General features: G+C 47.5%; 1 protein-coding gene across 1 annotated transcript in view; it reads right to left on the bottom strand.

The window, feature by feature from the left end:
• LOC119383124 (ankyrin repeat and sterile alpha motif domain-containing protein 1B) overlaps window positions 1–12,312 on the bottom strand; it is a 108,614-nt gene that overhangs the window by 16,453 nt on the left and 79,849 nt on the right. Inside the window, exon 9 of the mRNA XM_037651131.2 lies at window positions 10,454–10,709. Within this exon, the coding sequence (XP_037507059.1) occupies window positions 10,454–10,709 (256 nt within the window). The remainder of the gene's footprint in view (window positions 1–10,453; window positions 10,710–12,312) is intronic.

Below are 12,312 nucleotides of genomic sequence, written 5' to 3'. Positions count from 1 at the left end.
CTGAATGATTTTTTCCATGGACCCCACACTAATCTTGACATGTTGGGCTAGGTCTCAAACGCTAACGCGGCTATTTTCCAAAATGGCGGCCTCCACTTGCTGGATAGTGTGTTCATCGACAGCGTAGTGGGGTCGCCCTGCAATCGGAGCCGCTTCCACGGAAATCAGACCGTATTTGAATTGGCGATGCCAGTTATTCACTGCACGATATGATAGGGAATCCTCCCCATAAACCTCTTTTATCTCATCGAACGTCTCCCTTGGAGTGCGGCCTTTCAAGTACGGGAACTTGACGGCTGCTCTGTATTCCACTGCATCCATTATCACACCTCACACCACTTCAGCACCTCTAAAAGAAAGACCGTTATTAGTTTAGAGTTGCAAATTGGCACGTGACCTACAGTGACTTATGTCATTACACATGCGCAGTTTCAGCATCCTGCAATAAATGGAAGTCAGCCAGGGGAAATCTTTATTGAACGCCCCTCGTATTTCTCTACCGCAACCTCTAAAACATGTAGTACCACTCATCGGGTCATATATGACCATCACCGGTCTTCATGCCGGTGAGCCAACAGTTGGTCGAGAAAAAAAAAAAAAAAAACTGAAGGCTTCCGGTAATGGGTCTTTCATATTACGCGTATATACGCCGACAAAATTCTCTGAGAAAAACAAAACTGCATTTACTTGTGACTCACACGCACAAAGTGAAGTCGACGAGTGCACAGTAAAGTATTGCAGTGTGAAGTTTTACAGTGCGGTGCAGTAGCTCCTCTCAGGGGCGACGTCCGTATGTTTCAACGCCCCGTTCCACAACACCCTAATATACACGTTCCCATTCACTTTTGTTGCAAGCGCCCACTGTTCTCGGCGAAAGTAGACCTGAGGCATTTTCACTTCCTAGACTCGCCGTAGGTGTGAAGAATAATTATTTGGTATGACAAATAGTTATTTGCCATTTAACTCTCACCCCCTCTCTCCTAGTGACGCCACTGACTCATGTCAGTGGAGTCACTAGGAAGAGAGTTCATGTCACATTTATGGGAGGAGAAATCACCTTCAGCTGCTGCACATAAATGCAAACATTTCGACAGAAAACCGTACGGCTGGGTGGAACACTTGAACATCAATTTGTGATTCACCATCACGTGACAGTCAACGACCCTATTTTTTTCGTCGCCCATGCTTGTTCGATCAGATTTAACCCGCCTGCGCCGTATTGTTGAAATCACATGGCCCGTGTACTTTTGTTTGTGAACACGTAAAAATCTGTATACATCAAACGTGGCAGGAGGACAGTGTAACGACGCTGAGTCACTGCCGTATAAACTACCGACCCAAAACTCGTCTAGAAAGTGCGCACTGATTTTCTTGGTTGCCATCCTCCTTTTAAAATTCCTCCTCAGCAAGTATAGTCTCCCAATATGTTTGTACTCTAACATCAAGTAGAAACACGACGTGCTCGTGTTACAAACAGCGTCACGAAAAAAATAAAAATAAAGAGAGTAAGGACGTTCACCGGCCCCAAACCAGTTGCTTCGCTTTCAAACTTGCGCATCAGCTATACCGTTGCGAATCGGGGACTGCTTGCATAAATTTACGCGAGTGAACTCCACGAAAAAAAAAAAAAAAAGCGACGCTATCAGCTCCTTTCCAACTTTCGGCTTTACAAAACTAAGCCCTTCACATTAGCCGCGTCGTAGGTTTTCTCAAAACGAGAACACGTTGCTAATCCGTGCGCCGGCGCAATCGTTAAAACTAAACGGCACTGAGTGGCGCCCTGAAGCAGCTGCAGTGCAACTTCGTCGTTGGCCTATAATGGAAAGTAATAAAGAACAACACGAGGCGATGCACTGCCGCGATCTAGCGCAAAGCAAAAAACGGGGTCGGCCTCTTGCGCGGCGTCCGCGTTTCCACGCTCCCCACAACCAACGCCAAACGTTACAAGAGGCACGCTCCAAAGTAACATCGTCGGCCGCTTCCCCTCCAGCGTTTGTTTTGGAGCCGTGCCCTTCTGACGTGAGAGCGCACGTTCCCCCCCACTTTCACTTCATCTTCTGTTGGCGCTGCAGGCGAACGCTGCCTAATCCGCAAAGGAGCGTGTCGCAACGGCGCACGCCCCGCCTTAGTTTACGTAACGTCCGCTTACAAGGCCGCTGGGAAACACGAGCGCCGCCGAAACAATGGTCAATTCGATCGTTGAACCATTACCCAGAGAATTTTCCATATACATGAATCGCAGAAGGCGATTCAGCCACTAAGTAGTGTCCGACGCACACGGAAGCCTCACGTATACCAGGCAGCGTGCGAACTAGCCGCACAGTTATAAACGTATCGTACATTAATTTTCCTCTAAACATCATCCGGCTTCAAGCGACTTTATGACTTATAACGAAAAAAAAAAAAGAACAGCGCAAAATTCTGACAGGACACATGACGAAGAAGGAACGACAACGTCTTGTGTCCTGTCAAAATTTCGCGCTGTTTTTTTTTTTCCCTGTTATAAACATGAACGAACCAGCGCAAGCCTCAAACCTATAGCATGACTTTACGACTTTGGAAGTCTATCATTCTCAATGAAGTATAAACAGGGAACAAGTTGAGGCGAAGATGGAGGCTGCAGAGATGAAAAAAAAAACGCCAGGCCTGCGCTGAAACCGCAGCACAGTCACAGCGAAAGCTGGAAGAGCGGCGTTTCTAGAGCCCGTTAAGCTCTCTTGGGGCTACAATACAAGTACACTAGAAAGGTACCCACTACGCCACAAATCAAAATTTTTGTGAAGTTGGGAAGCACCCACTAAGCCATTATTCGTCATTCTATGGAGAAGCGAGGCACCAGCTACACGTCTGTAAGGCATTATGTGCACTTTGTTGACGTGACGACTGATGACGATGAAGAATTATGGCTCAGCCCTTTGTAATGGGTTGGAATCTTTAAACGGCCCACCAGTTATGTAATTTGCATTGGGTGACGCCCGGTCGCTATTTCCCTCTCCCGTCTTGCTGTATACGTTGACGTGGAAGAGAGACGGGGGGGGGGGGGGGCGAAGAACTTTATTGAGACCCCGAGGTAATGGATCATGCGCTTATGGGCTTCCTTGGCAACCAATGCAAGTGCACTTGCGAGTAACCCACTACGCTATAAATCATTGTAATCTTACTGAGACACCGAGGAAGTGGATCATGCGCTTATGGGCTTCCTTGGCAACCAATGCAAGTGCACTTGCGAGGAACCCACTACGCTATAAATAATTGTAATTTTTTAGAAGTAGGGCAGCAAGCACTGTGCCATTTTTCGTCATTCTACAGAGAGCGTTGGTACCTGCTAAACGCATGTAAGGCATTATGCGCACTTTGTTGATTCTGCGCCTGATGACGATGAAGAATTATGGCAGAGCCCTTTTGTAATGGGTTGGAAGCATTCAACAACCTACTCGTTGCGCGATTCGCAATTGTTTGACGCCTGGTTACAGAATTCGCGTTGTGCGACGCTTGGTGCTTATTTTAATCTTCTACCACGCTATATTGCATATGCTAATGTGGTTCCTTCCCGACATGAAGCCTGTATAGGACCTTTTTGCAAAGCAGTTTCAAGCACCGGCATGGCTCAGAGGTTGAATACTGGGCTCCCACGCAGAGGGCCCAGGTTCGAACCTCGTTCCATCCTGGAATTTTTTCTTATTTAGTTTTTTTTCTTATTTCGAGCGATACTGGTTACGGACACCGGCGGCGGCGGCGGCGGCGGACAACTACGGCGCCAAAAACGGCCGGAGAAATGATCTCATAACAGCTTTCGCTGTAAAATATTTGAACAGGGATCTCTTCACCTGAAAGAAATATACCCTTATATATGCAACAATTCATAAGGTTAATCCGTATCACTGACTTGTTAACCTTAAGTCAGGTGAAAAGCGAGGGCATCAAAGACAAGCGTGCGGCTGGCCACCCTACAGAGGGTTTAACATTCGAACTAAACAATGGCGGCTGCAAGAGACGCCGTAGTGGCGGATTCGGTATCGCTTTGACCACGTGGGTTTCTTTAACACGCACCTAAAACAAGGGAGCCGCGCATATCTTCGCATTTCACCTCCATCTACATACGCTCGCATCCTTCGCGGATTCCAACCAGCGACCTAGCGCCCCAAGACGATGAAGAACGCGACAGAGCCAGCTGAGGTATATGTAATGCTTACCGATATATGCATGCTGTTATTGCACAGCTGTGTTTATGAAAACTGCGATTGCTTCGGAAATTTAGGACGGTAGCTCGTAATAAACAACGCCCAAATAACGTCTAAGATATACAATTACGAAGATAAGACAAATCCATACATACACGTTCCCATGAAAGCAGCACGATTCCACAGCCCCAGCTGCCCCTAGTAAATTTTGTTAGAAACGATACTCATGTTGCATCTGTCGAGCGCTCTGAACGCGTGTCTTGATTCGCAAGATGACGTGTCGCATGCTCATATACATCTGTATACAATTTACGCAACGCGCCCTTTGAAAGCCGATGGAAAACAAGGGCACCTCTGAAAACAATGGAGAAATCAATCGTCGACCTTCTCTCCTGCCGATCAACATACAGAACGTCTGGGACGAACTATAAGACGTGCCAGACACTGCGCAGCGCCACGACATCGTTGCAAAATCGCTGGAAACATGCGTCATTGGGGATGCAGAGGAGAGGTTGTGTACAGATGATTTCTACAAAACACAAGTACGATGTCGAAACACATAAGCAAGGAAACTTAGTTCATCACTATTCTCGCTGCGGGTGCGTTCCGGTGCACGTCAAGTTACGTGTCGTCTCCAGAAGCCGGGAACAGATTACACGTGAGATTATACAGGCTGACACGATTGAAAAAACTTGGTGATCAGCGTGTAAGCACCCCTTCAATCGTTCTTCTTCGCAAAGAAAAGGAATTTCTGCGTAAGATGTAATTCTCCGTTCCTTGTGATAGGTCAGTACTATAAATTGTGCGTTTCTGGGAAAATAAACCGGTTGGAAGACAGCGCTCGCTCGTCTCTGTGTTCGTCCGTTGTTTTTGCGCTGTTTTCTTTTGTTTTTTTACGATCATGAACAACCAACTATAGCCCAAATTACCGTCCTTGAGAACTTACCAAGGAAAACCTTAGATCTGCAACATATGATACCACGATAACGACAAGTGCGATGTAAAAAAAAAAGAAGATGATTACGCACTCTAATCTAAGGGGACGTCTTCCCAATTAATCATCTAAGGGGGCGCCAGGTCTGCCCTACATCTCTACTGGGCCGGGCCCATATATATATATATATATATATATATATATATATATATATATATATATATATAAGCCTGAAATTACGGCGAAATGGCCCTAAACACGCTTCCTCAACGAGGCTGTGTATGCTCACAGACGTGGACAGTTGCGTTCGCTGTTTTCAGCTGTACGACAAGGAAAAGTGAAACCGGAGATGATATAACTGCGTAGAAAGTCAGCGCGAACATACGCAGGTGCGCGTGAAAGGACAACGAAACAAAAATTGCACGACGAGACGCGTACGGAATACTAATCACCATTTATATAGGAGGAAAATGAACGAGTGAAATTCGTCGCGTGAAAGATCGCCTCTTGCCATGAGGCACAGTTTAATTTAAAGCTTCGCTCGAGTACTGTGGCTTGTGAGGCCGAAGCTATACATTAAGTAGGTTCGAATTTGGTTGGGATGAAGCGCCTATCTATTCAATGTGCAAGAGAACAATAGAGTGCCCAACGCCGGTCCTATTTTTTGAAAAGTGAGAATTCCCTATTGAGTGCGATGATTAAAAAAAAAAGCATAGTTGAACTAGATTATCAAATTAAATACTAAACGCGTCCACATTTCCATAAATCCTTAAGATTTAGAAACAAAACGAAATCTTTCTAATATTCTTTATTCTCTCGCACCATATCCGAATGGCGTAGTTTGCCTCTGATATCTCTACATAGCAGTGGCTTAATTGCTCAGATATAATAATTTCTGAAATTCTGCGCAGTGCCTCAATATACTCACTCCAATTATCATACGCTGTACCGTGCATTACTCATTACATTGTGGCTCAGCTTTACGTGCCGTGTTATTTTGTTTGTTCTCGCACAATTACATTGTTTTCATTGTTTATTTCATTCTGTTCTTACGCGACGACCCTCCTGCATGGGCCCTTGACAGGCCTGTAGTGTTTTTGTAAATAAATAAATAAATAAATAAATAAATAAATAAATAAATAAATAAATAAATAAATAAGCACGTATCAAATAGTCGATCCGTATTGGATTCGAGGATTCACCACTCAAGGTTGTCGACAAGTCGCTTCGCTTATGTATGCAAGGAATAACAACGCTTATCGCATGTCTACGAGGATAAGGCCACAAGCGGGTGGTCGACTAGCCGTTACAATGTTTTTCTTTAGCGACAGATAGTTGAGAAATTTGGTACGGATTTATGATAAAAGAATTAAGGCGTAGGAGAAAAGATAAGTTTTCTCGATCTTTCGTGTCCGTGTTTGCATGCCGACCTTTTCTTATCTCAAGCGTTTTTTTTGCTGCAGGGGAGAGAGCCGCGGTTAATTGCTACGGAGAGGAAGCAAGACAAACGCCTTCAGTACGTAGCGAAGCTTTTTTAACGACACTGCCCATTTGACGCATGGTATAGCATCGAATACCTGAACTGTTGAGTCTTCTAACCACCCTAAGCATTATGAACGAATTAACCCCGAAACAATTGAGCTTCACTGAGTCCCTAACCATCCATCGTACACACACTGCAAAAAAGTGGTGGTATTTAACACTGAGGTAGTAAGTGCTTGTCACAACATTCACTATCTGTGTAGTAACTGCTGGTAGTAATTTCCAAGTATACACCAGTTAGTCATCGCTTACTACTACATATGATTACCCCTGTAAATACACACCACAATGAGATCTCCAGATACATAATGTGTACATTTACGGCACGTACGATCCATAAGGGAGAACACACATACACGCACACGCGGAATATCAAGGATTCTATAGGCGACATATACTCTAACAACTTTATAAGGCTATAGTACATAGTCCTATTTTGGGGTAGCACACGTTGTACTGGTGAGCAGCCATGAACTTATATATAACCGATGTTTTGGACCCAGGCTGTTTACTGTTACACTTGCGCATGCGTGTACCATGGCAAAGCCCAAAACTGCTGTTCCAACGTTATCAAGAAAATTATAGTTCGCCTAAATTATCCATAAGACACTTACAATTACAGCATAACATACTACAGCCAGTAGAGGTAGTAACGTCTGCGAACACGTCACGTACGCAAGTAGCAAGTTTTACTAACCCTAGCACGCTGAGTAGTAATGACAACGTTTACTACTTCATATCTGCATAGCAGTAAAACGTCAGCGACACGTAAAGTTGGCATGGGCGTGTAGTAAATGCTGCAGTTACCAACTTTTTACTATTTATTTTTTCTCCTCGAGAGTGCACGGTACACGTTGTCCACTGACTCGACGCACCCTTCGGGCACATGGCCGAGTCCAATGAACTCGCGTATATATATATATATATATATATCTACAGTTATCTCGGTACGCTTTTTCACACGCCTTGAGATGTCGCATGCTGCGCGGCGGGCGCTGTGTATTGCCCACACAAGGTGACCCTGACAACAGGCGCATCATAGCAGTTTATCATCAGCGAGCCTAGCGACACCTGCTCCCGTACCATCACACGTGTATACATCCCCAAACATTTCAGAGGCCCATGCGAATAACCCACACCCTTACAATTGTTCTTTAATTATATCGCGCGAGCCTTGATCCTTGGACGTGGTATATATAACGCGATTTCCTACATTACGCGCAAGCGCACAGAGCTTACTCGTGCGCTAGCGCCGTCTGCTACCAGGGGCGTAGCCAAGGGGGGGGTTGGGGGGCTCGACCCCCCCCTCCCCGAAATTTTTCAGTTTTGCTTGCGTATATAGGCACGGACACACACAAACGCACGCACGAACACACATAAAGTATGGTTGAACCCCTCCCCGAAAAAAATTTCTGGCTACGCCCCTGTCTGCTATACGCTTTTTTTTCTTAGAGATTCATACACAATATCAGCCTTATCTGTGCGATCATGTGTTCAGAAAGCCGGCGTGACGCTGATTGTCATATCGCTGACCTCATTGTTTTTCACCAATATTAAAAACTGCCGTATGCAGGGGTCGACGCTAGCACGATATTGAAAAAAAAAAATTGCAATGGTGTGCGTAGTTAACGCGCCACGAAAGGTAATACTTGCAATGCCGCCTATACCACTGCAATGCTTTTTTTTTTTCCTCTACAGCGGCAAAGCAAATATGCCGTATACCGCGTACAGTTTTCAATGAGGATTATATAGTGTTCGCGGAGTCGTTCAGTCTGTAAATATTCACGCGACAGAATTTCCAGTGCTATAGATCTACGGTTATCGATTATTACTATTGATCAACACATTTCCGACTGGCACTTACACGGCCACTTATACATAGCTTCTAAGCATATAAAGTCCAAGACACGAACGCTCGAACGATTTTGGCTCGATCGACACGCCTATACAGCCGAACTGTTACAATTTTTATTCGAAGTCACTAGGCAAGCCATGGTATCACGGAAGAGCTTCTACAGGTAATTTGCACGTATCAAAAGTACGTGCAAATTAGCGTATGCAGATGATGCAGGCACATAGGCAAGGGGGGGGGGGGCAGACCCCCCCCCCCCCTCTCGAAATTCGTCCAGCCTTATATATTCCCGGGCGACTTTTTTTCCCCCTTTCGTCATGGAAAGACTTTCAAACAACTAGGCCTTGCCCCCCCCCCACCCCGAAAAAAAAGTCCTGGCTACGTGCCTGAGAGGATGTGTCATTGCTCGCCAAGCTCGCTTAATGATTCACCAAATTGATCCGGTAACATGTTCCAAATCCTTGTTTGTCCAATTTATTTCATCGACAGTGACATACATCACTTTCCAATCATCTTCATGTTTTTTTTTTCCTTGTATAACATTGCATTGTTTACTTACTGTTCTTTTGTTTGTGGTGAACAGGATTTTCACCGCCACCTTTATGAAGTAATGTTCTACCTTGAGGCTGCAGGTAATGTCTGGGAGTTTGGGGCTAGTCGGTTTCCCTATGAGTAACATTTTCCCTTTCTTTCCTCAACAATGCTGCGCTGATTTGCAGGCATAAATCATCATTATTGTATTATTAAACCACTGCGTTTCTGCAGTCTAGGGGCAGAACTATCGAATCAAAATGACAGTTAAGCGGGGAAAGGTACTGTAACACTCTTCACCCCCGCTCCTACTGCCTAAAATATCGTTCGTTTCAGCGTCGAGCCACACGGCTGGTTACGCTCCCATAATGCGCACTTCCCGCGTCATATCTCACTCGAGAACGCCTTTTATCGCGACCCAGATACGAAGGGTGGAAGCCACCGAGAAAAGGCAAAAGCTTAAGCTTCGGTTTCAGCGTACTACATATACACGATGGAAAGCGACACTTGCGACCGGCAGTGTATTAGGAGAAAATGAGAAATATTTACGCAGAACTATAGGAAGTGTAACCAGAATCAAGTAGCTTGCCCTATATTTAAAAACTGTAATAAAAGCACGAAAGAGGAATATTTTTTTTTCTGGGGTGCTCGTTTATTAGACACGGCCAAGGAAAGGATAGGGAGAGATTATTTGTTGTCTTAACGTGTAGTGCGATATTTACGAAGTGAAGGCGGTTAATGTAGACGAAAAATCACCCTACCCGTCATTTCGAATTACGCGTATATCAATATACAAGCATTTTAATGGAAGCGAGTCATCGCAGTGTATCCGTCACATACGCTGAAAATATGCGGTTCCCGTTAGTGTTCCTATAATTAGGCACACAATTTAGGCAGCACAACAACGCCCCGACAATACGTAAAATACTAACGCGTACGTATAACACGGCATCGACAGCCGGAATAGCGAATTGTTTATCGCCAAACAGAGACCAAAGACAAAAACACACAGAACACACCCATCGCGTCGTATATATACGTGCCTTCTTTGCATCAACTGGCTCTTTGAAGGATGAGTCACCAACCAAGCCCAGATCGCCATGCTCTCATTGAAATCGATACCCCGGCTGCAAGTATATAAAGCGATCTGTCGCCGCCTGCTAAATGCATTCAAACATTACTTCCGGTTATAACACACACACACACACACACACACACACCACACACACACACACACACACACACACACACAAGGCCTCGCACAAACACGACACAAAAACAGCCAACAACCACGTCGCGCCTAATATCCGGGATAAACCACTAAACGCGCAAGGCCACGACCCCTTGCAATCACACACAAGAAACGCCGCTGCAACTGGCACATTGGCAACGAGATCAAAGCCACGTGCTCACCGGCAAACGGGTTCTCCTCGACGATCTCTTCGACGATACCCGACGCGGGCGGCGGCGGCTGCTGCGACGACGACGTCGAGGAAGACGACACGACGAGGGTGGCTGTCGTCGACGACGGAGCGTCCCCTCCGTTCAGCTCGAGCAACAACTCGTCCTCGTCGGTCAGGGTGTCGACGTCGCGCGAGCTGCGCCGGCTACCGCTGCCGTCGCTGCCGCTTCCGAGCCGCCGGCGACGCTGCTGCTGCACCACGTACTCCTGCGTCGGACGGCGACGCGAGCGTTAACGCTTAACGTCGACGCTGACCACCGGCTGCTGCTACTCGAGCGAAGCCAGCGAGACCCTTATCCGCAAGAACAGAACAAACACTTGGCGAAGGCCACACCGCGGCTTCGACAGGCGCTCGACAGGTGCCGCAGGTGTGGACGGGACGAGCGGCGCGATATGCGCGTCGTGCGACGGAGCGCCAACAAGAAAAAGCCGAGATAGCAGGCAGCGCGAATAACCGATGTGCGAAGGCTAGTCGGGCGGGTTCCACGACGACGCCAGCGCCGGCAGCCGGGTTTATCGTGGAGTCAAGCGGCCGCCGTCGTAAGCGTAGCAATAAAAGCGTTAGCTGTTGCTGCCGTCGCCGCAGAGTATAAGTACAAGTGTGACGACGAGGAAAAAAAAAATAAAGAGTGGGGAGAGAAGGAGAGAAAATAATAATCGTAAAACCGGGCGAGGCCGGCCGCGGCGTCGCTCGGTTGCTAAGCTACGCGAAGCGTGCAAGATACGATGAGTATGTAAGTATGCGACACGGATCGGCGCACACGCACGCGCTCGCACTCCGGGTGGGACAGAAGAGGAGGCAGCAGAGAGACGCCCAGAAGCAGCAAGCGTCAGCGGCAACAGATAGATAGGGTGTGCCTCGCCCCTTTCTACAAATGACGACTGTACTATAGGCTACTATACTCTATGACGAATGCGCCGCGTCGGTAAGGATCGCAGCTCCCACGTGCAATCGGAGAAGGGCTGGAGGGGTGTTTTGCGGTCTCTACGTGGGGTCAGGACAGCCAGGAGGCGGGGAGGGGGGGGTCGAGGTGCCAAAACCTGCGAACCGAGTCCATTTCCGCGATAAAACGGCAGCGGGGGACCGCACAGCGCGTTTTAATCAACCGTCCCGCGAAGGGAAGGGACAGAACGAGAGCAGGAAATGAAAAGGACAGAAAGAGAGAAAGGAGGAGCAGGGGGTAGATGCTGCTTCTGCTAAGGAATAGGGAGAGGGAGAGACGCGCTGCATGTGGCACCGGGCCAAACGCGAAGGGATCCCATCAAAGAGTATAGCGCGAGCAAAGAAGGCGATGTTTAAACGACATCACAACACTCCGGCCCGCGGAGCTGACACATATGCCTCTCCTCGTCCCTGTGGGACACAGGGGTGGTTACACTATGCACACGGCATTGGGGGGCGCATCGTTTAATCGAGACGGCGAAGCCGTCACCGCAAACAGGGCGCCGCATGCTTACTCTTAACCAAAAACGAGGGAGACGAACGCACACAGTGCAAACGGTTTCGGACCCCGGAGAGAGACACCCCAGGGAGAGTGGGGGGAGGCACGGATCGATTGGTGCGAGGCAGAGACGGACACGCTGCAGCCGTCGCGACGACGTCGCGAGACGGCGCGACTCATCTCGTGGCGTGGGGGAAAAACCAGCGCCCCGACGGACGATGTGTACGGTTACGCGATCGGTCGGAGACGCTTCCCGTCGTCGTCATCTCCTCCGCTTCTGCTGCGCGGATCGAGCGAAAACAGCTTGACCGCGTCGTGCCGCGGCAGCACGCTTCCCTGAGCGCTTTTATCATTTCTTGCTTCTTGAT

This window comes from Rhipicephalus sanguineus, chromosome 2, assembly GCF_013339695.2.
Source record: "Rhipicephalus sanguineus isolate Rsan-2018 chromosome 2, BIME_Rsan_1.4, whole genome shotgun sequence".
Taxonomy (NCBI): domain Eukaryota; kingdom Metazoa; phylum Arthropoda; class Arachnida; order Ixodida; family Ixodidae; genus Rhipicephalus; species Rhipicephalus sanguineus.
The sequence above is the reverse complement of the archived record's forward strand: the minus strand, read 5'-3'. Positions and strand labels throughout refer to the sequence as shown.